The sequence below is a fragment of the Rhinoraja longicauda genome, chromosome 12, assembly GCF_053455715.1.
Source record: "Rhinoraja longicauda isolate Sanriku21f chromosome 12, sRhiLon1.1, whole genome shotgun sequence".
In the NCBI taxonomy this organism is placed as follows: Eukaryota; Metazoa; Chordata; class Chondrichthyes; order Rajiformes; family Arhynchobatidae; genus Rhinoraja; species Rhinoraja longicauda.
In genome coordinates, this window is record NC_135964.1 from 41,203,874 (window position 1) to 41,225,654 (window position 21,781).

At 39.7% G+C, this 21,781-nt stretch overlaps 1 protein-coding gene across 1 annotated transcript in view; it reads left to right on the forward strand.

Moving 5' to 3' along the window:
- urb1 (URB1 ribosome biogenesis homolog) overlaps positions 1–17,528 on the forward strand; it is a 72,796-nt gene extending 55,268 nt beyond the window's left edge. Inside the window, exons 31-39 of the mRNA XM_078409607.1 lie at positions 3,221–3,381; positions 5,341–5,452; positions 6,701–6,807; positions 8,453–8,596; positions 8,737–8,846; positions 9,707–9,862; positions 10,671–10,912; positions 13,940–14,524; positions 17,212–17,528. Coding sequence (XP_078265733.1) covers positions 3,221–3,381; positions 5,341–5,452; positions 6,701–6,807; positions 8,453–8,596; positions 8,737–8,846; positions 9,707–9,862; positions 10,671–10,912; positions 13,940–14,524; positions 17,212–17,420 — 1,826 coding nt within the window. The 3' untranslated portion in view covers positions 17,421–17,528. The remainder of the gene's footprint in view (positions 1–3,220; positions 3,382–5,340; positions 5,453–6,700; positions 6,808–8,452; positions 8,597–8,736; positions 8,847–9,706; positions 9,863–10,670; positions 10,913–13,939; positions 14,525–17,211) is intronic.
- Positions 17,529–21,781: the final 4,253 nt, after the last annotated feature.

Sequence of the window (21,781 nt, forward strand, 5' to 3'; positions counted from 1 at the left end):
CTGAAGAAGGGTCTCAACCCGAAACGTCACCCATTCCTTCTCTCCAGAGATGCTGCCTGTCCTGCTGAGTTACTCCAGCTTTTTGTGTCTATCACCAAAGTCTATTCTCATTGGTGCTGTAGTCCATGCAGGATCAGTTATAATTTTCCAAATAAGGATGATGTTACTTGAAGGTGAAGTTAATGTTGTTAACACTAACCCTGTTACCACGCTTTTGAAAAACGTTATAGAAGCCTTGAGAATTGCTGCATCTGGTTGATCCTGTTACTGGTAAATACTGCAGTCATGGTGCACCAGCAGACGGGGGGGGGGGGGGGGGATGTTGGGTGGGGTCCAACAATATAGTTCAGCTTTGTTCTGCATGTTAGTAAGCTTCTTCAGTGTTGTCAGAATGGTGGTCTTTAAGGTAGGTGCAAGGCATTTGATCACTTCTGCTTTGAAGGTGACAGAAAGGTGGGAATCAGGAGGCAAGTCACACACTTGAACAGGTACAGCAGGCTGTTGTTCATCAACTCAGCGTTTATGCCAACATCTATTCCAAACTCATCGTCAAACTCAGGGAACTGAGGCTCTGCTCCTCCATATGCAACTCGATCTTTAGCAGACCTCAAACATACAAGTTGGAAACAACAACACCTCCTCACTGATCATCAGCACACGGGCACCTCAAGAATGTGCACTCATTCCCTTATGAAGAGGCAGAAGGGGTGAGATAAGGTTAGAAAATGTGTAAATTGTTAAATCAAAGGAAAGATATTGGTAGGAAGGAACTGCAGATGTGTGAAAGTTAATCGTGTGTGAAAACTAATAACATTCCAGCAATAGCATTACTTAAAACACGTATTGACTCTGAATGTTTTGTCCAGCGGTGAAATTAGATCAGAGCATGGGTGCCTTGTGATCATTTACCTGACCTTGAAATGGATCTCTTTAAATTGCATTATCAATCGTTGTAACTGTGGAGTTTTAGTTGAAACGACGAACGTGGACCCATTGGGTCCAAACCATTGGTGTAGCACCCTCCCCTCCCCCCATTTAGAAGGATGAGAGGGGATCTTATCGAAACGTATAAAATTATTAGGGGGTTGGACACGTTAGAGGCAGGAAACATGTTCCCAATGTTGGGGGAGTCCAGAACCAGGGGCCACAGTTTAAGAATAAGGGGTAGGCCATTTAGAACAGAGATGAGGAAAAACTTTTTTAGTCAGAGAGTTGTGAATCTGTGGAATTCTCTGCCTCAGAGGGCAGTGGAGGCCAATTCTCTGAATACATTCAAGAGGGAGCTAGATAGAGCTCTTAAGGATAGCGGAGTCGGGGGGTATGGGGAGAAGGCAGGAACGGGGTACTGATTGAGAATGATCAGCCATGATCACATTGAATGGCGGTGCTGGCTCGAAGGGCCGAATGGCCTTCTCCTGCACCTATTTTCTATTGTCTATTGTCTATTCCCCTCCCCCCCCCCACTCATCCACTCCAGCCCCCTCAACCCCCCCCTTTTCCCCACCTTCCCCTCCGCTTACCCACCCACTCCATCAACCCCTCTTATTCCCTTCCCACCCCCCACACTCACCCACTCCATCCCCCCTCAACCCCCCTTAAAACCCCCGAGGGCGGGCAAGGGGAGAGAGAGCCACTCACCCCGGCCCTTGGCGGCCAGCGCGGCAGCCAGCAGCTGGAGAGCTCTCCTCACACTCCCCCCCCCCCCCATCATTGGCCGCCATTCCCGTCACTCGGGCGTGTCCCACCCCCGGCGGCCATCTTGGGCATGGCAAGTGGAAAAGGGATTTATTAAAGTTTAAATGTCAATAACTTTTAAAATATAACACCAATTTGAACGAAACGTGTTGCTGCACACCGCAAGACAATGGTGAGTAAGGTGGGCCTAAAATTGTTGCGCTATCGTGTACCGTTTTGGCTGTATTTCGGGGACAAACAAACAAGATGAGAGTTTTGGTAACATATAGATGTGTCTGCCTCAGAAGCTATTTTACGATAGACGATTATTTCTGTGTATCAGAACACATTTCATTGTATCTGGTCTCCCAATAAAGCCTTCACAATAAATGCTATTTCAGTATTAAAGTCGAGTAAGGAAATTCTCTATCAGTATTTTGTTTTTAAACTGCAGATGCTGGAAATCTGAAATAAAAACGGGAAATGCTGGAAACACTCAGCAAGTCAGGCATCATCCAGGGAAGCGAAACAGATACTGATTTAAGTTGAAGTTCAACAAAATGTCTTCAACCTGAAAATATAACTCCCTTTCCACAGAAAATGCATAACATGATGAATGTTTGCTGCATTTTCTGATTTTTTACTCCTTGTTTTTCTTTGATCCTACCAATGTCTTAGAATCATAGAGTGATACAGTGTGGAAACAGGCCCAGCTACACTAGTCCCACTTGCCTGCGCTTGGTCCATATCCCTCCAAACCTGTCCTATCTATGTACCTGTCTAACTGTTTCTTAAACAATGGGATAGTCCCAGCCTCGACTACCTCCTCTTGCAGCTTGTTCCATGCACCCACCACCCTCTGTGTGAAAATGTTACCCCTTGGATTCCTATTAAATCTTTTCCCCTTCACCTTGAACCTATGTCCTCTGGTCCTCGATTCCCCTACTCTGGGCAAAAGACTGTGCATCTACAGGGCGGTCACGGTGGCGCAGCGGTAGAGTTGCTGCCTTAAAGCGAATGCAGCACGGGAGACCAGGGTTCGATCCTGACTGTAGGTGCTGTCTGTGCCGAGTTTGTACGTTCTCCCCGTGATCCGCATGGGTTTTCTCCGAGATCTTCGGTTTCCTCCCACACTCCAAAGACGTACAAGTTTAAGGGTTAATTGGCTTGATAAACGTAAAAATTGTCCCTAGTGGGTGTAGGATGGTGTTAATATGCGGGGATCACTAAACTAAACTAAAATAAACCCGATCTATTCCTCTCATGATTTTGTATACCTCTATCAGATCTCCCCTCATCCTCCTGCACTCCATGGAATAGAGACCCAGCCTACTCAGACCCAGTCTTCTCCAATCTAAACCCGATAGTTGATCACTCTTTAGTATGGTAGTCATTTTGTGGAGTTTTGTACTGAAATTACAACATCTCTCTAGAGAATAATAGTGACTATGCTTGAAAGTAATTCTTTGTTTTTGAAGCTCTTTGGAATACTTCACAATCTCTAGGGTCAGCTAAATTAAAATCTTAATAATGTTTATTTCTGCAGAGAGTGTGGTCGACTGCTACAAGTTTGTGGATGTTAATGCTTTTGGATTAACTGTGGCATCGCTTAGCAGCTATGATCCTAAAATAAGAGCTGCTGCTTATCACATACTGGGCAATTACCACATGCATCTGGAAGCTGCTCATTTTAAAGAAAAACGGCAAGTAAGTTGAATATAATTTGCAACAAATCTTTACAAGCAAGTGGAAATCTCCTAGATAAATGCATGGAGTCCATTGAATTGTTCTTGACTTACATTTTCAAACCATTATCGACCTTATCTTCTAAGTCCAGGAATGAACTGTGTGTTAACATCATTATTCAGTTTTTAAAAAGGAATGCTTCTCCTGGATTTTCGATTCCCAAAATGAACTAATGTAGACACTTTCTGTAAATCATGTGCTAAGGGATCAAAAATACCAAACGATCCTTTAAAATCTCATTTCACGGATCTCTAATAAAATGAGAAATCTTTGCAAAGTTCAGATCAAGACTCAGAATTAGGAAAATCATTGCTGATTAAGAGGAGCCGTCTTTCTGAAGTAGGTTGCTAAATCTAGGTAAATCTAAAGTTTCTTTAAATTTTCTCTGAGTTAGATACAGCCTGTCATTCAAATCTGAAGAAAGGCCCCAACCTGAAACATCATCTATCCATGTTTCCAGAGATCTGCCTGACCTGTGTCTTTTTTGTAAACTAGCATCTGCAGTTCCTGTGTCTCCATATATTTTTATCTTTTCCTCTCTCTGCCTTTATATACTTCCACATTGTGAGCTTCCTTGGGAAAATTAGAAAGATCTAGGCTACCATGACCTGGTATGTCATGAGCAATATGCTGACACTCAATCCGGTGGTCAGTTGTAAACATTGAACGTTTTCCAATATTCATCACTGTCAGTGAACATATTCAATTCTTGGCACATATCTGACCGCTACTACGAAAATCATGGGATGTTCTAGAAAAATGATTTTTTTTCGAGAATCGTATTTCAGCGTATGCTTTGGGGTCTCTAAACCAATTCCTACTTTTATTTGAATATGTCATTCACCACCAGTCCATGAAGAGGAAAAATACTCCAATTGGAAAATCAGTCAGAACAGGACTTAAAGCTGGGCACTAATTGTGAAAGATAGGAACCAAGGAAATTAAAAGGAGGAGAAAAAAATCATGGTCCAATTTTTTTACATTCTGTTTTCCATTGACCCATTTGCTTCAACAATGATGGTGCTGTTGATTGATCATATGAATTAATATCTTCTAATTAGTTTATAGTTTATTAGTTTACAGCAGGAAGAAAATACTAGTATTAAAGGTTTTTAGAAACAAAAGATTAAAAGTCAGAAGTTTCTACCAAGCATTAATATCCAACCAAAATATGTCACCATCCCTTTTCGGCAACAAAACAACCTAATTTCCCTTTAACTTTATTAATTGTAATTGTTTCCACAATTGAATCTGTTCCATAGATTGAATATTTGTTCCTTGAAATATTCTCTCCCTGGCTTGATTTTAAATTTGCCCTTGTCGCCACAAAAGCTACACATTGCTTCTTTTGCACTGGACAATGTGAAATAGCTGTCATGTTTACATTGCCTAATCCCTTTTAGAACCCTAAAAACAAATAATTATATTACCTTTCAAACTTTTTTCTATGGCAATATGCCAGTTTGTTTAATTGTTCATGCTAGTGGAATTCCCCCCAGTTTTTCAACCTTTTCATTTTTGTCCAGACCTTTTCAGTAGGTTTTAATCTCTCTGCATATCTTAACAATCAGAACTGTGTACAATATTAATATCTAAGTAGTTTATGGCAGAAAAACGACAGGAAATGTGGTCTCACCAATGGTTTAAAGAGTCGCAGTGCTACCTCATTAATTTTTTTGCGATATCGACCTTTCCTATAGACAGTAACTTTTTTGTGTTACTTACAACACAAAACGGGTTCTAATTTATTAATCAGTCATGACTCTCTGATTGCTTACATGTTCTTGGTCATTATTTTCTCTGCATTTCTGTAATTGGGCTTGCGGTTTTGCATTCAACCAAAGCTGAATGCCTAACCTTCAAATATTGTCCTGCAAATTTATAATGATGGATGATTTCCCTTTTTTCTCTGTTGTCCAGCTACTGTATCTGTTGGATGTTGTGAAGAATGGAATCCGACAACCTAATGTCAGGTTAACCTTTTGCTTGGCTTTTTATATTGCTAAAGTTGCACAACAGATGCTGAAACCAGGTTTGTGAAACTAAAGCTTTCAATTTTCTGCTGTTTATTAGTGTGTGTGATAACATGCCCACTCCCAAGTCAGTAAATGATATGGGACTGATGTATATTGAGGCAGAACTAAAATATTTTCCACTTTAACTATGAGGGAAGGTCTCCAAATTGTACTTTACATAAATGATGTTGTGAAGATCTCAGTCAAACTATGTTTGCTTCTGACCTCAGTCTCTGCACATTAAAATGCAGATCATAGCCGAAATAGAGGTCAAATACAGTCATATCTGGGCACCTATTAAGTTCAGTGGGAGAGCGCTAAGGTGCTAGGCTATTTGGGACTTAGATGCTATTGTATGCTTGTGTAGATGTCCAGTAACATTTATTTTATAAATCCTTTATTAAGGATTGGTACCTTTTAAAATCCCTGTTGATCTGAATTCTGAGCAGATATTTACCGAATTTAACTAACAGTTTGCCAGTGAATACACAACTGCAGCCATTTGAGGTAGGAACAAAATAGAGCATGGAAGAAAATATCGACAAATACTAAATTTGTCCTAAATAAAATACTGCAGAAGCTCAGTTCTGATGCAAGGTTATTGACCTGAAAACATTATGTTCTGCTGAAAAGTCATTGGCCTGTTTCTCTCTCTCTCTTTCGGTTTGCCTAACCTCCTGAATTTTTTCAGCATTTCTGTCTTCAAATAGTTTATTTTAGTTTATTAGAATCAATCTTCAAAACAAAGAAAATGAAGGACATCTTTGTTCCATTTATAGTAATCTGGAAGAACTAAAATGCAAATTCATTTTTAAGTGGCTCTTCAAACATACAATGTACCTAATTCTACTTGTTTTCCATTGTCGCCATATTAAGTACAGTTAAGCATTTACATTTTGTGAGTAATCACCGCTGTGTGAACACAGTTGTACTAATTGTCTGTCACAAACCTTGGCCCTCGACATAAATGTCAATGATATTCTAAATATTTTGTAAAGAATCTCATACTCGTGTATCTTCGGGTTTTAAAAATGATTTTATTAAATTCACTTTAAAGCAATTTCGAATGCAGAAAGACTGTCTTTAAAACTGGAATAAAGTTCAGCAAAACAATCATCACTGATTAAAGATAACTTAGTTTGCTATTAAAGAGGAAAGATCAAATCCAGGAGTAAGTGTTAGGTTTAAAAGCTAACTTTTCTATTTTCAATATTGGTTTTTCTTGTTAAAATAACATTGGGTTTTTTTCCCTCACTTCTCAATAGAGGACCACATGTATATGAAGATTAATAATTTCCTTCTGACACATCAATATTTGGACCTAAAGAAAGTGCCTGGATTTTTTAAGCTTTTCTACAGCTTTAATATGGAGGTAAAATTATTTTACTTTTTCTAAATAGAGCATTAAGTAGCATGGCAATGTGTCATACATGTGTAGAAAATCTCTGATTCAATTCCTTTAAAACAGATGAGAATCGATGTTTAAAGAAAGATAAATCTAGGGTGTTATTCTTATGTTGTATAATAATTCATCCAGAAGTACGTATTTAGCAATGGCTATTGGAAGAGTAAGATATTGAAGCATGTATATCCTGTGTCCCACTCCTGCCATTGAGAAGGTATAGGTGTCTGAAAACTGTGACCTCCAGGTTCAGGAACAGCTTCTTCCCAACAACCATCAGGGTATTGAACACTAGAAACACCAACTAAACCATGAACAACGAATTGTCCTGGTTGCACTAGAGATTTGCGGTTTTGGTAATTTATTGAACTTTTCTTTTGTTTATTATGTTATCTATTAGTGCTGTGTTTAAAGACTTGTTTTTTAAAGCTGCAAGTAAGAATTTCATTGTTCCGTTTTTGGTACATACGACAATTAAACACTCTTGACCTAGGAAATGGGCAGCACGGTAGCGCAGCGGTAGAGTTGCTGCTTTACAGCGAATGCAGCGCCGGAGACTCAGGTTCGATCCTGACTACGGGTGCTGCACTGTAAGGAGTTTGTACGTTCTCCCCGTGACCTGCGTGGGTTTACTCCGAGATCTTCGGTTTCCTCCCACACTCCAAAGACGTACAGGTATGTAGGTTAATTGGCTGGGTAAATGTAAAAATTGTCCCTAGTGGGTGTAGGATAATGTTAATGTACGGGGATCACTGGGCGGCACGGACTTGGAGGGCCGAAAAGGCCTGTTTCCGGCTGTATGTATATGATATACCGCTGCACCATAGAGAGCATCCTAACGCATGGAATCCCTGTGTGGTACCTCAGCTGCACGGAGGCAGAAAGGAAAGCTCTACAGCGGGTAGTCCATAGAGCTCAGAGGGCCATCGGAACACAGCTACCAGACTTGGAGGGCATCTACAACACACGATGCCTCAGAAAAGCCACCAGCATCCACAAAGACTCTTCACACCCCTGCAACAGTCTGTTCGAACTCCTTCCATCGGGCAGACGATACAAGGCCTTCTATGCCCGCACCTCCAGACTCAGGAACAGCTTCATCCCCAGGGCCATAGCTGCTATGAACCGGTCCTGCTGAGCCGGATGGCCACAACGCATAGATCAACTTGCACTTTACCCTGTCCAAAACTGTTACAACTGTTCGTTTCGTTGGGTTGCTGCTGTCTAAATTACCTAAATTAGTGCATCGTATGGGAGGCGCATTCCCAATCTCGTTGTACCCCTGGGTACAATGACAATAAAGATATATTGTATTGTATTGTATTGTATTGTATATGATATGATGAAATGCATCCACTAAAACTTATTAGCAAAGCCTATTTGTAAAGTGTGACTTCCAAGTTTATTTCCCATTATACGTGGAACCACGCAGAATATTAATGATCATAACCATGAATGACACATACTGGCCAATACAAAAAGTAGAAGTCTCCATTTTCAGTGTTTGATACATTTGGGGTGTACTTGCTATTGAACCAGCAAAGCAATCTAAATGACCTCCTATATCTAAACCTCCTGATTTCTCCCTTCATCCCATATTTGTGTTATTTTACAGCATAAGATTGAACGTGAATGGATTCTCGACCTTCTTGTCAATAGTTTAAAGGACAAGCATTGCTTTGAGCTTTGTGACCATCAGAAAATAATCCATGTCCTTTTAGGCTTTTTTAACAGCCCATTGTGCGATGAGACAGCAGAGGTAAGATGTTGTTTCCTCTTGGAACTATAATAGCCAAAATAGGTAAAGTTTAAGTTCACAATGTACTGCAACATGAAGAAGTAATTGTTATATTTTGCTTGGTGTTTAAATGTCTCTTATTTCAAGTTTTTTTTTTAAAGCATCAGATTATCCAGATTTTATTACGTGCAGCATACATCCCAAAAGCAGCATATCAGCTGATCAGAGACCACAACCTACTGACTTGGATATTGCACATCTTACAGAGAAGGTATGTTCATACTCTACAGCAGCAGCAAACAGCTCTCTCTCTAACTTATGAAAAGATACATTTTAATAAACTCAAAAAATAATTTGTCAGGCTTTAAATTGTTGAATTCATTTATTTTTAAAACATTGCTCTGTGCAATTTTGTGTTTCACTTTTATAAACCATTTGTATTGGTTCCAGCATTTCATGCTGCCTCAACAAGGCCACCAGCACAATCAAAGATTAGTCTTACCCCGGTCACTCCATCTTCTCCTCTCTCCCATCACGCAAGAAGTACAAAAGTGTGAACGGGCACACCTCCAGATTCAGGGATAGTTTCTTCCCAGCTATTATCGGGCTCCTGAATGATCCTGTTAACAACTATAGAGCAGTCCAGAGCTACTATCTATCTCACAAGACCCTCCGCCTATTTTTAATCGGACTTTACTGGATTTTATCTTGCATTAAATGTTATTCCCTTTAGCATGCTCTGGATGGCTCGATTGTAATCATGTATGGTCTTTCTGCTGACTGGTTCGCAGGCAACAAAAGCTATTCACTGCACCTCGGTACACGGTTCAATAAACTAAACTATATACTAATGATTTGATCTTATAAACAGCTGTGTAAGAACTACACATGATATACTTCTGAGATTTGCTATCCTTGTAGTGAGATTTAGCCATCACATTCATTGGTTTACATTACTTTAATAAACTTTTTATCAAACATGTTTGCTATCCTTGTAGTGAGATTTTGCCATTACATTCATTGGTTTACATTACTGTAATAAACTGTTTATCAAACATGTTGATTTTATATGTGAAGTTTCCATTGTAAGTAATTATCTTTTGAAACTGATTTGAATTTTCTTTTCCCCAGGGTTTTAGAAAACAGACTGATGTCTGACTTAATATCACTCCTCCATACCTTGTGGCTCACTAACCTGGGAAACAAAGAAATGACTCGGAAGTTTCTACCTGTTCTGCTTATAAATGAATTTCTGTTTGTTCTGACTATTCTGATACAACATATTTGGTAAGAAATATATGTTATTTAATGACGTTCTGCTGAAAGTTTATTACCGATGTAATAGTTGTGTTACAATAGTTGTAATATTATTTGAGAGATGGATGTTTGCATTATTCTAGAAGATTTCTTGTTCGTCAATGATGACGGGATCTTTAGTATTCAAACAGAAATTCATCTAACATCATGTCTAGATGGAGTATTTCTAACAGTGAGGATCTGCTTTAATATACCATCAGCATGAAAATCAAGCCTCGTGTGACTAAGCTTTTGTGAGTGTTTGATCATTGGAAGAGTAATAAAAAGAAATGGAGCAGGCTTCCACCTGACTTATTTGTTAAAATGTGTCTAAGTAGCAGGGCAGTTTGTGTTTCTTTTGTTGACCGGACACCCAGTTATAGAGTCATACAGCGTGGAAACAGGCCCACACCGGCCAACATGTCCCAGCTACACTAGTCCTACCTGCCTGCATTTAGTCCATGTCCCTCTAAACCTGTCCTATCCATGTACTTGTATGAATGTTTCTAAAACGTTGCGATAGTACCTACCTCAACTGCCTCCTGAAAAAGTCCTCAGGTTCCTATTAAATCTTTTCCCCTTCACCTTAAACCTATGTTCTCTGGTTCTTAATTCTCTGGTTCCTGGCCATTCTGCTTAGTGAGAAGGTTCCTAAATTCTCACAAATCTCCAGAAGCATGTTATGATCTGACTCCAGCCAGAATATCACAAGGAAGGTGGAAAAACGAGTCAGAAGGGAATTTGTTCATCTCCACTTAGTATATTAACTAATACCCCAATGTGTTTCTCTTTTGGGCAGGATAAAAATGGAGAACAGAACATTTTCAAGATTTTTGCAAACATTGAGTTCTGTTTTACAACATCGTGCGGGTGCTTTTGACGACTACAAAGAGAAAGGATGGATTGCTCTAAATGAAAAAGTTCTGAGCCACACAGAGATCTTGTTATTATTACATAAGTGGAGTGTTGTAGGAGGTGAATCCCAAACGCAGGAGCTCCTACAAAATCTGGCGCACAAATACAACATCAAGGAATTGCAAAGTAAGTCTTTACTTTTCCCTGTGCCTTTTAATCAATTTGTTTTAATTTTAAAATATTATTTGTCACATCATTCAGTTGTGCTAAACAATGGATGCAATAATGATGGCATAGTGGTTAATGTTACCAGATACCTGGATTAACAAAAGATAGGCTCAGGTCACAACTCAATAAATCTACACTTTCAATTCAATCACTAAATATAAGACGTAAAATATAGTCTTGATACTCAGCAACATGAAACCACCAGTTTGTGGTCGAACCCATTAGGTTCACATCCTCCCTGACCGGATCTGATTTATATGTAACTTCAGGGCAGAGTAATGTGGTTGACTATTACCTGCTCTCTAGACCAGCCTAACATTCAGTCACTTACAACTAAAGCTCACCACAACCTTCTCAATCCTGGCCTTGTCAGTGATCACATTCTCAGAAATCTAAAATCTCTGAAGATCTGTTGAAAACATTTGCTGTTTATTAAGAGGTCAGTCATTCTCCTGATTTTGTTTGGTTTTATGAAGTGTTTCACTTATTGTTGAATATATTATTCAATATATTTTTGGGATGCACAGCAGGCAAGCACTTTTCACTTCTTTGACCTCCAGCAACAGTACCTCATCCTGGTCGTCTGACATTTAACTCCCCCAAAACCAATATACATCACCTTGCAGTTTCATGGTAGGCATAGTGAAAGCCGACAGTCTTGCAACTACTCCTTGGATCCAAGTTGTCTTTAGGAGGGTAATGCAAGTTTCTTGGCAAAAAATTTGAAACATCTCTGCCTGGTGGCCAGGTTAACATGAAGAATTTAAGATTTTTTTCTTTGCCTTAGTTATGAAGCTATTATTAATATAACAAGGCAGATAGCTAAGTGTCTACTCTGATACCAGTGATGAGGCTGTTTTGTAATTATTTGATATATATTGATCCTATTTGCATGAAACAGAAAAATATTGTAAAGGTTTAAAGTCTGAATTAAAAATGGAAAACTTTCAGTTCTTTGGTAGTCAGTGGAGAGTGATATAGCAGTAATATTTCCAAACAAAGCCCTCTGGTTAGTTTTTATGGAAGGTCATAAACCTGAAACGTTAACTTAATTTCTCCATGTTTTCTGCCTGACTTGCCCTGGATTGGTTCAAATGAAATGTCATAACAATAGACAATAGGTGCAGGAGTAGGCCATTCGGCCCTTCGAGCCAGCACCGCCATTCAATGTGATCGTGGCTGATCATTCTCAATCAGTACCCTGTTCCTGCCTTCTCCCCATACCCCCTGACTCCGCTATCCTTAAGAGCTCTATCCAGCTCCCTCTTGAATGCATTCAGAGAATTGGCCTCCACTGCCTTCTGAGGCAGAGAATTCCACAGATTTACAACTCTGACTGAAAAAGTTTTTCCTCATCTCCGTTCTAAATGGCCTACCCCTTATTCTTAAACTGTGGCCCCTGGTTCTGGACTCCCCCAACATTGGGAACATGTTTCCTGCCTCTAACGTGTCCAACCCCTTAATAATCTTATATGTTTCGATAAGATCCCCTCTCATTCTTCTAAATTCCAGTGTATACAAGCCTAGTCGCTCCAGTCTTTCAACATATGACAGTCCCGCCATTCCGGGAATCAACCTAGTAAACCTACGCTGCACGCCCTCAATAGCAAGAATATCCTTCCTCAAACCTGGAGACCAAAACTGCACACAGTACTCCAGGTGCGGTCTCACTAGGGCCCTGTACAACTGCAGGACGACATCTTTGCTCCTATACTCAACTCCTCTTGTTATGAAGGCCAACATTCCATTGGTTTTCTTCACTGCCTGCTGTACCTGCATGCTTCCTTTCAGTGACTGATGCACTAGGACACCCAGATCTCGTTGTATGTCCCGGAATAACCCTTTATCATGTATCATCTGTACACTGGATGGCTCGATTGTAATCATGTGTTGTCTTTCAATAAAGCATGCATAAAGTTAGCATGCAATAAAAGCTTTTCACTGTACCTTGGTACACATGACAATAAACTAAATCGAACCTGAAACATTAACTCGTCTGACCTGCACTCCAAGATGTAAAATCCTAGCCTGCCCAACCTCTCCATGTAGCTCAGCTTTTTTAGTCTTGACTACATCCTCGTAAATCATCTTTGCACTCCTTCTGTCTTAATAGCATCCTTCGTATAGCAGGATGACCAAAACTGAATGTAGTACTCCAGGTTTGGCCTCACCAATGTCTGGTACAACTGTAACAACATCCCAACTTCTATACTCAATACCCTGATTGATGAATGCCAATGTACCAAACCTACTTGCATTTAAATAAAGTTTTCAGGAAAGGTCATCTAAATCAGTTGATATTAAAGAATTGATGGATTATAAATTATAATCTGCTGGCACAGGGTGGTACAGTAGCACAGCAGACAGAACTGCTGCCTCACACCTCCAGAGACCCAGACTCAATCCCAATTTCCTGTGTCATCTGTGTGGTGTTTGCTGATTCACCCTGTGACTGTGCAATTCCATCAGTTACTCCAGTTTCCTCCCACATCCCAATGCAGAGTTAACAAGTTAATTGACCACCATAAACCCCGATAGGTATTGGGTACTAAAGGAATAGATAGTTTGTTGCAAAGTAGCACAATGGAGGTTAATTGGCTTGGTGTATGCGTAAATCTACCCGAGTAGTAGCATTGTGTTAATGTGAGGGGATCGCTGGTCGGTGTGGACTCGGTGGGCCGAAGGGCCTGTTTCCACGCTGTATCTCTGAATTAAACTAAACTAAGCAGCTACTAGCTCATGCTGAAATATCCAGCAATAAATTACATTTCTTCTTTGTATTAACATCATATTAAATAATAAGGAGAAAATTAAAATAAAGGAGAAAATTACAGTTTTTAAACATGCTAAGCTCATGGAGACAAAATAAAGCGTTAATCCATTTGGACGACTAACACAAATATTTAAATGGGTTATTTTTTACCCACATAAATAGTGTCTTGTGTGCTACTACTTACTGATTTTACCTTGTATGAATCTTTACAGAAGTTATTAAAGAGAAGAATAAAGCTAAAGGACTTGGTTGGGGAATGACTCGTTTTGGCAGAAGGAAGAGAGAGAAGATGCAAGAGGATATAGAAAATGAAGAAGAAGAATCTTGTTTAGAGGAATGCAAAATTTCACTGAGGTCCATATTTAGTAACTGGGATGCAGAAATCACAGATGAAACTATCGACCCTCAAGAAAGTAAAGAGGAAGTGGATTGTGCAGTTAAAGCAACCGTATGCATTGTAGCTCAATGGGTTATCAAGGCAGCCATTGGAAATCCATTTAGTGACTCTCAAATGTTCTCGTTGTTGGGATGGCTTCAGAAAAATCTCCTGCCTCCTGGTACTGTGGCTCGAGAACTTATGAGAGACACCATTTTCCGGCGTCATCTACTACAGCTTTACTGTAGAGTCACTAACAATGAAACTGAAGATGGTTTGATAGGGAACCATTTGCATCTCTTCACCTGTATCATGCTTCAGCTGCTCGAGGATCAAGGCTTGGGGGACAAGTGTATCTACAAGAGTGTTATCAAACCAGTCTGTCTTCCTGCATTAAAAGGACAGGATCATGAAAGGAAAGGTAAATATATATTCTTCCCTCAGCCTTTTACCAAGTCCTTTACTGTGTTTCCAGAGTTAGAAAAAAGTCCAGAGATGATTTAAACTTCCCTTTAATTTAATTTTTTCCATATCCAGTTACAGCCATTCATTATTGTAAAATATTTTATTACAGCTTAGCAACGGTGTTGGTGTTAGAATATAGAACAGTACAGCACAAAAACGGTCCTTCAGCCCACAATGTCTGCCGAACAAGATGACAAGACCATCTTTTACTGTATCTATTTCGTAAAATCCCTATCCATCCATTCCATGTACAGTATTTCCATGTGCCTATCCAAAAATTACTTTATTGGCTGCTGTGTCTCTTGCTCTCTGTGCTTGTTAAAACCTAAAAAGCCAATTTAAATCCACAGTATCATGGATTTGTTTTCCCTTTATGAAAGCATTTGATAAATCAGTATTTTAAATAATATCAATACTGCTTTTTGCTCAGGTTTTTGAAACGTTCCTTATTATCTTCAGATATTTGATTTATTGCTTCCAACCTACTAGATAAAACTAATGAAACCTGAAGTGGATCGAATTGTTTGAATGAAATTATGGTTTTTAATTTGAGACAATATTTCCAGGGGGAAAAAATTCCAGCTGATCAAAAATTGAATCTGATGAGTTCTTTGGAATTCATTTGCACATTTAATTTTAATTCCTTTTTATGGTATTTTTTAAACTCTGAATTATTCCTCCTTAAGTTCTTTTTCTTCAGATAATAATAGCGCAAATGTCTGATGCTGTTAAATATTATTGTACAGTATCAACAGATGCGGTTGATAGCACCTGATTTTTTAAACACGTTTAATTTCCTGCATGTTGAATCATTGGATTGAAATTGTACACAAAAAAATTACACAGACATGTTAACCAATTTCTTGTCACAGGAAATTAATTTCTAACCCTAACCCTAATGCAAGTTTAAAGAAAAAAGGTAATGTTGTGCGTTTAAGAATCATTGCTATAATATATAGTTGTGTTTCCTGATTGTCCAAACTGTAGCAAGTCAACATTTATTGTTTAAAAATCAGGAGCTCATTTTCATGTTCCAACTTTCACCTATGATGTTTCCACAATGTCCAAGATAAAGCATTCTTTCTTTAACATGTAGCACCTGCAATTTAGATTTAATGTAGCTTTTGAAGCCAATATTATTGAGGTTTTACTGTTCCTTGCTTATTGGTATTAGCAGTCAAGTTAATGATTAATCTTGCTTGCTGACCATCCTTTTCCGAAGACTAGACTTTCTGCAGTGCCGATGGTCAATTTTTCCTTATTTTCTCATCACCACAGCCATCCAGTTGGCATCCTGAAGTCTTGTATCTGATCATTTTCCTGACTTATTGACAGTGCGACACTTTTGAACTGCTGTTTCATACCTGATGATTGGGTATTGATGATTGGATGATTTAAAAATAAAATAAAGTACAGAAGTTTGAAAGCACGCACAACAGATTCAGGAACATCTCCTTCGTTATCTGACTTCTGAACGATCCTTCCATAAGCTAGGGTGCTGTCCAAATCACCTCTACCCAATTGCAGACATTGGATTTTGTCTAAGGAACTGATTTGCCACAATGTCGAGGTGCATCCTGCGCTCTCCCTCTTTGCTCCATCGATTGTACTTGAATCAGACTTAATTGTATACATGTACAGTATATCTGATTTGTTTGGATAGCATGCAAAACAATGCGTTTCACTGTACCTAGCTACATTGCGCTAATAATAAACCCAAACCTAAATCAATTCAAAAGAATTTAAAATGTCAAAAATTGAAAATCAATAAATTTATGTCATACACTTTAGATCATTAAAAATACCAAAATTAAATAAAATAAAGAAGATTAAAAAAACAAACCACTCCTACGCATAGCTTTTCATAACTCCAGCTCTTCCTGCCATTAAGTTGAGGGGGCAGAAAATAACGTACCTGCAACTTCTCAGCCCAGATGTCTCTCCCCAGAGCTCAGCACTGAGTTCAGAGGTGCAGCAGGAGATCAGATGCCCCGGCATTAGACCTGCTGCTCATTCCTGGCTTCTGCTTTGCAATGCGCAGGTATGGAAGCCAACCATGAGCCGATCCACGTACTAAACCTAGCAAACAGCTCTCTGTCTAACTACCAGCTAACCAGCAACTTGATCCCATCACTGTTTCTTTATCTGGTGGTCAGGTTGGCTTTCACATTGCCATATTCATCAGATATTTATTCTTTTTTAGACGGACACTTTTTAAAAGATGTTTCATATACAAACAATTTCCTCCCAGAAATAATACATTACATGCATATTTAAATAAGAAAAAACATTTCATTAACTAAAATCAAATAGATGGATGAGGTAACTTTTTATATTTAAGGGCATTATGAGCACCAGGAAGTGTATCCTTAATCTGTACAGTGGCAAAGAACAGTAAATCAGATGAGTTGCCCGTGAACATCTCTGTTTTAACAATTTTTAATTATTTTAACACCTATTTTAACAATGTTCTCTTGATGTGATGCTTTTAACATGGCAAATGCCCTGAAGACGTGACCTCTACAAAATGCAACACATGCCACAATAAAAAAAGGGTATAAAAATATCATATGTAACATTTAATTTGCTGTGTTATATGCAACTGATATTTTTAAAGCTATTTAATTCTGTCTTCTCTCACAGCTGCAACGTTGCTCCTTCTCTCTGATTATTTGTGGGACATGTGGCTTGGAGGTCAGAAGCCTCAGCTCTTACTGTCTCATGTAAACCTGATCCTACAAGCTGCTGAAGAAACATCAAGGTTTGGCAAGAGTCTGAAAGAAAATCAGAAACCATCTAGTGCCATTGTCTCTCTCTGTAAAGACATCCAGTTTCTTATTGAAAGACAGTAGTTGGAAAACTGGCGCTTTTAGTTGTGCCTTCAAATTCAATTTTCATTTGCCAGAGATTTATTAAAGTTTAAAAAATGTATGATCACGCAATTGAATATTCTCAGCATTGTCAACTCTTACAGTATGTCATTCTGTCAACATTGAAATTATATTTTTTAAAAATTAATAAATTATTCTTTCTTTATAAATACTACTTATTTTGCAAATGATTAATGATCTTACTTTTTAAATAAGGTGAGTCTTGACCCAAAACATAGAAACATAGAAAATAGGTGCAGGAGTAGGCCATTCGGCCCTTCGAGCCTGCACCGCCATTCAATATGATCATGGCTGATCATCCAACTCAGTATCCCGTACCTGCCTTCTCTCCATACCCCCTGATCCCTTTAGCCACAAGGGCCACATCTAACTCCCTCTTAAATATAGCCAATGAACTGGCCTCAACTACCTTCTGTGGCAGAGAATTCCACAGATTCACCACTCTGTGTGAAAAAAAACTTTCTTATCTCGGTCCTAAAAGACTTCCCCCTTATCCTTAAACTGTGACCCCTTGTTCTGGACTTCCCCAACATCGGGAACAATCTTCCTGCATCTAGCCTGTCCAACCCCTCAAGAATTTTGTAAGTTTCTATAAGATCCCCCCCTCAATCTTCTAAATTCCAGCGAGTACAAGCCGAGTCTATCCAGTCTTTCTTCATATGAAAGTCCTGCCATCCCAGGAATCTCTCCAGAGATGCCGCCTGACCCACTGAGTTACTCCAGCATTTTGTGTCTTAAATTTCAAGTACTTGGACATGAAATAGTGCAATACTGTTATTTAATTACGTGTGGGAGGCATAATGTAAATGTTGCATGGAAATAACAGTATGTCCTTTTAAACATCTGCTCCCTGTACGATAATCCCTGATAGTTCACTCCTCCATCACTTTGTCTTTGTACCAGACTGTTAGAAAGAAATCAACTTTTTCACAATCAACCTACCTCTTATCAACTGTAATGAATCAAGTGTTACTTCCCTGTATCAAACCATATGTCCTGACCAGTTCTAGTGTGATTATTGCAAAGCCTACTCCCCACACATCGTTTATTCTGTTGTTTCTGCAAGGGCATACCTTTGGCCAACTTTTGCTTCTGGTCTCTGTGCTGTTTTACAGCAACATCATCCAAAAATACAGTGTCAGTTTCTACATGTATGTTAAAAATACCAGCCCTGATTCACTTTCACCTCTCTGGGCTCCATCCACTCCCTTCAATTCCATTGTGTCGAAACTGTCAGACTGGTTACTCAATACAACCACTGGATGAGCTGAAAATCTTTCCGATTAAGTATTAATGACACTGACATTATTGTCATCACATATTCCATCACCATTACCCACATGTTTTCCTGGCAACCTGTTTCATCGCTCTACCTGGCAGCTATATGAAACTGAAGCAGACTGTTCACAACTCGGGCGTCATTTTTGACTAAGACAGACTTTAGATATAAAGTCTTCCTATTTCCATCATGGTAATATCTCCAAAAACAGCTTTGACTTAAGCAATCTGCTGTTGAAACCAACAATGCTTTTAGTATTTTCAGGCTTGATTATTCCAATGCACCCCTGGTTGACTCGTTTGTGTTCTAGCCTCCATATGTTTCTCATTCAAAACTCTGCTCCCTGTACCCTAATTAGGACCAGATCCCATGTATCCTCTGCCCCTGTTCTAGTTGACCTACACTGGCTCCAGGTAAAACACTGCCTTGAATTTCAATGTTCTCATCCTTGTTTTCAGAACTTTCCATTGACTTGCCCTTCCCCGTGTCTATAATCCCTCCAACCCATTTGGACCACCTGAGTTATCTTCCAATTCTTGCCTCCTGAATATCTCTATACTTAACACGGCACAGTGGCGCAGCGACAGGGTTGCTGCCTTACAGCGCCAGAGACCCAGGTTTGATCCTGACTACAGGTGCTGTATGGAGTTTGTACGTTACCCCCGTGACCTGCGTTGGTTTTCTCCAGATGTTCTGGTTTCTTCCCACACTCCAAAGATGTAACACTTTGTAGGCTAATTGGCTTGGTAAAATTGTAAATTGTCCCTAGTCGTGTGTAGGATAGTGTTGGTGTGTGGTGATTGCTGGACAGCGCAGACTTGGTTGGCCAAAGGGTCTGTTTCTGCGCTATATCTCTAAACTAAACTAATATCACTGGTACCAGCCATATTCGCTGGCAAGAATCCAAGCTGTGTAGTTCCCTTCCTTAACTAATGTCTAAACTCTCTTTCATCCTTTAAGACACTCTTTAAAGCCTGCATCTGACCTAACTTTTGCACCTCTGTCTTATTGTAGTAAAATGTTCCAAGATGCTTTACGGGAGCTAATTACACAAAGGCAAACTTTGCTGGCTGGTATCTCATGCCCTCAGCAGCCGAGGTGGACTGTTCCTGTTCCGTTGGACCCCTCGCGGAGTCCGTGACCTCTGGTGGTCTGGCAAAATGGATAATCCAGAAAGGCTCTGGAACCAAGGGTGCTGAAAAATCGGCAGTGGACCTGTATAAGAATGGAAGTGGCAGAAAAATATCAGTAGATTGGTTAAGTCCGCATGAGATGGCAAATTGAATTTTATCAGGATATTGCATTTGGGGGATGCAAAAAAAAAAAGGAAATAATGTAGAAGTGGTAGAGAATTGGGCCCGCGTCACCGAGTGGGAGGAGGGCCGCTGAGAGCGAAGGGAGGATCCGCACTGCCGATAAACAGGAGGGAGAACAAGGAGGGCCGCCAAGAGCATAGGAAGGACCCGCACGGCTGAGAACGAAGAGGGCCGCCGATAGCAAGGAGGGCCACTGAGAGTGAGAGGGGACCCGATGGGACTGCCTGCTGCCACCTATGGGGGCAGACCTGGTTCACCGCTACGAGTAGATAAGACTGTTGATTAAAAAAAATTGGAACTATGTCGGCGCCAGAAACGTGGTGGCCATTTTTGTACTGCCTAGGTGACGCCTGCTGTATGATTGTATGCAAAAACAAAGAATTTCAATGCACCTAGGTACATGGGACAATAAAGTATCATAGAATCATTGATAGTTAAGAAGGCATATAGAATAATTGCATGTTTTGGTTGTGGAATAGAGGATAGGTGCTGGGAAGTCACAGAACTGCAGAAACCTCTAGTTGGGCAATGGATAGAATGCTGTGTACATCTGAGTACATCAGCCTTTAGGAATGATATGAGAGCAGCATGGTGGGGGGTGGGAAAAACAAGAAGGTTTACTTGAAAGTTGCCAGAGCTGTAGTGTGAGTAATGAGGTGAATCTGACTCAGCTGATGCTTCTTTTTGGAACTTGGAGAAGATTTAATTAAGGTGTTTAGAACTGTGAGTATTGAAAGAAAGAGACTTTATTTCCCTCAGTAAATGGATTAGTACTCAGGAGGCATAAATTTAAGTTAATTAAATTAATTCATAGAAGGATTTGTGCAGAGCCTTTTAACTGCAGTGGGGGTTCGAAATCATTGACAGGGTGGTGAGAGCTGATTTATACATCACATTTATAAATAGCTCAATGTGCAATGAAACAGTTATAATCTACAAGGCTTTCGACCAAAGCCTGGGAAGTGACAGTGATCTAAATGGCATCTTCGGCTGGCACAGATGCAATGGGTGAATGGCTACGTTCTGTGCAGTAAGTTTCAATGGTTAATGTTGGCCACAACACCAAGAAATCTTCTACAGTTTTGCTGAAAATAGTTTCATAGGATTATTTGCAAACCATCTGGAAACACAGACCTTAGTTTAGCTTTCCCTCTCAAATATGACACATCTAACAGTGCAGCAATTGCTTACTATTGCACATAATTGCAATCATGTGCTCAAATCTATTGTCTAGGGATTGTACTCCCAGCATTTTAGTTCAGTGGCAGGAATACCGTCAATGAATCAATTGCTCAGGACTGGATTCCCCTGTCATAGTGCAGAATTCAGACAACAACTTGGCACACGGTTGCTTTCGTTTGGTTTAGTTTAGAGATACACACCGACCAGCGATCCACACACACTAACACTATTCTACACACAGTAGCGACAATTTTACATTAATACCAAGCCAATTCACCTACAAACCTATAGGTCTTTTGAGTGTGGGAGGAAATCGGAGCTTCCCAGAGAAAACCCATACGGTCACGGGGAGAACATACAAACTCTGTTCAGACCCTTAGTCAGGATCGATCGAACCCAGCTCTCTGGAGCTGTAAAGCAGCAACTCTACCACTGCACCTCCCTGCCGCCCCTAAAGTTTTATAGTTAAAGTTTTGATGTATAGGACATGCCAAATCCTTTGCAAATAAATTTGTGGATAAAGTTTTGACATGGGAAATGAGAGT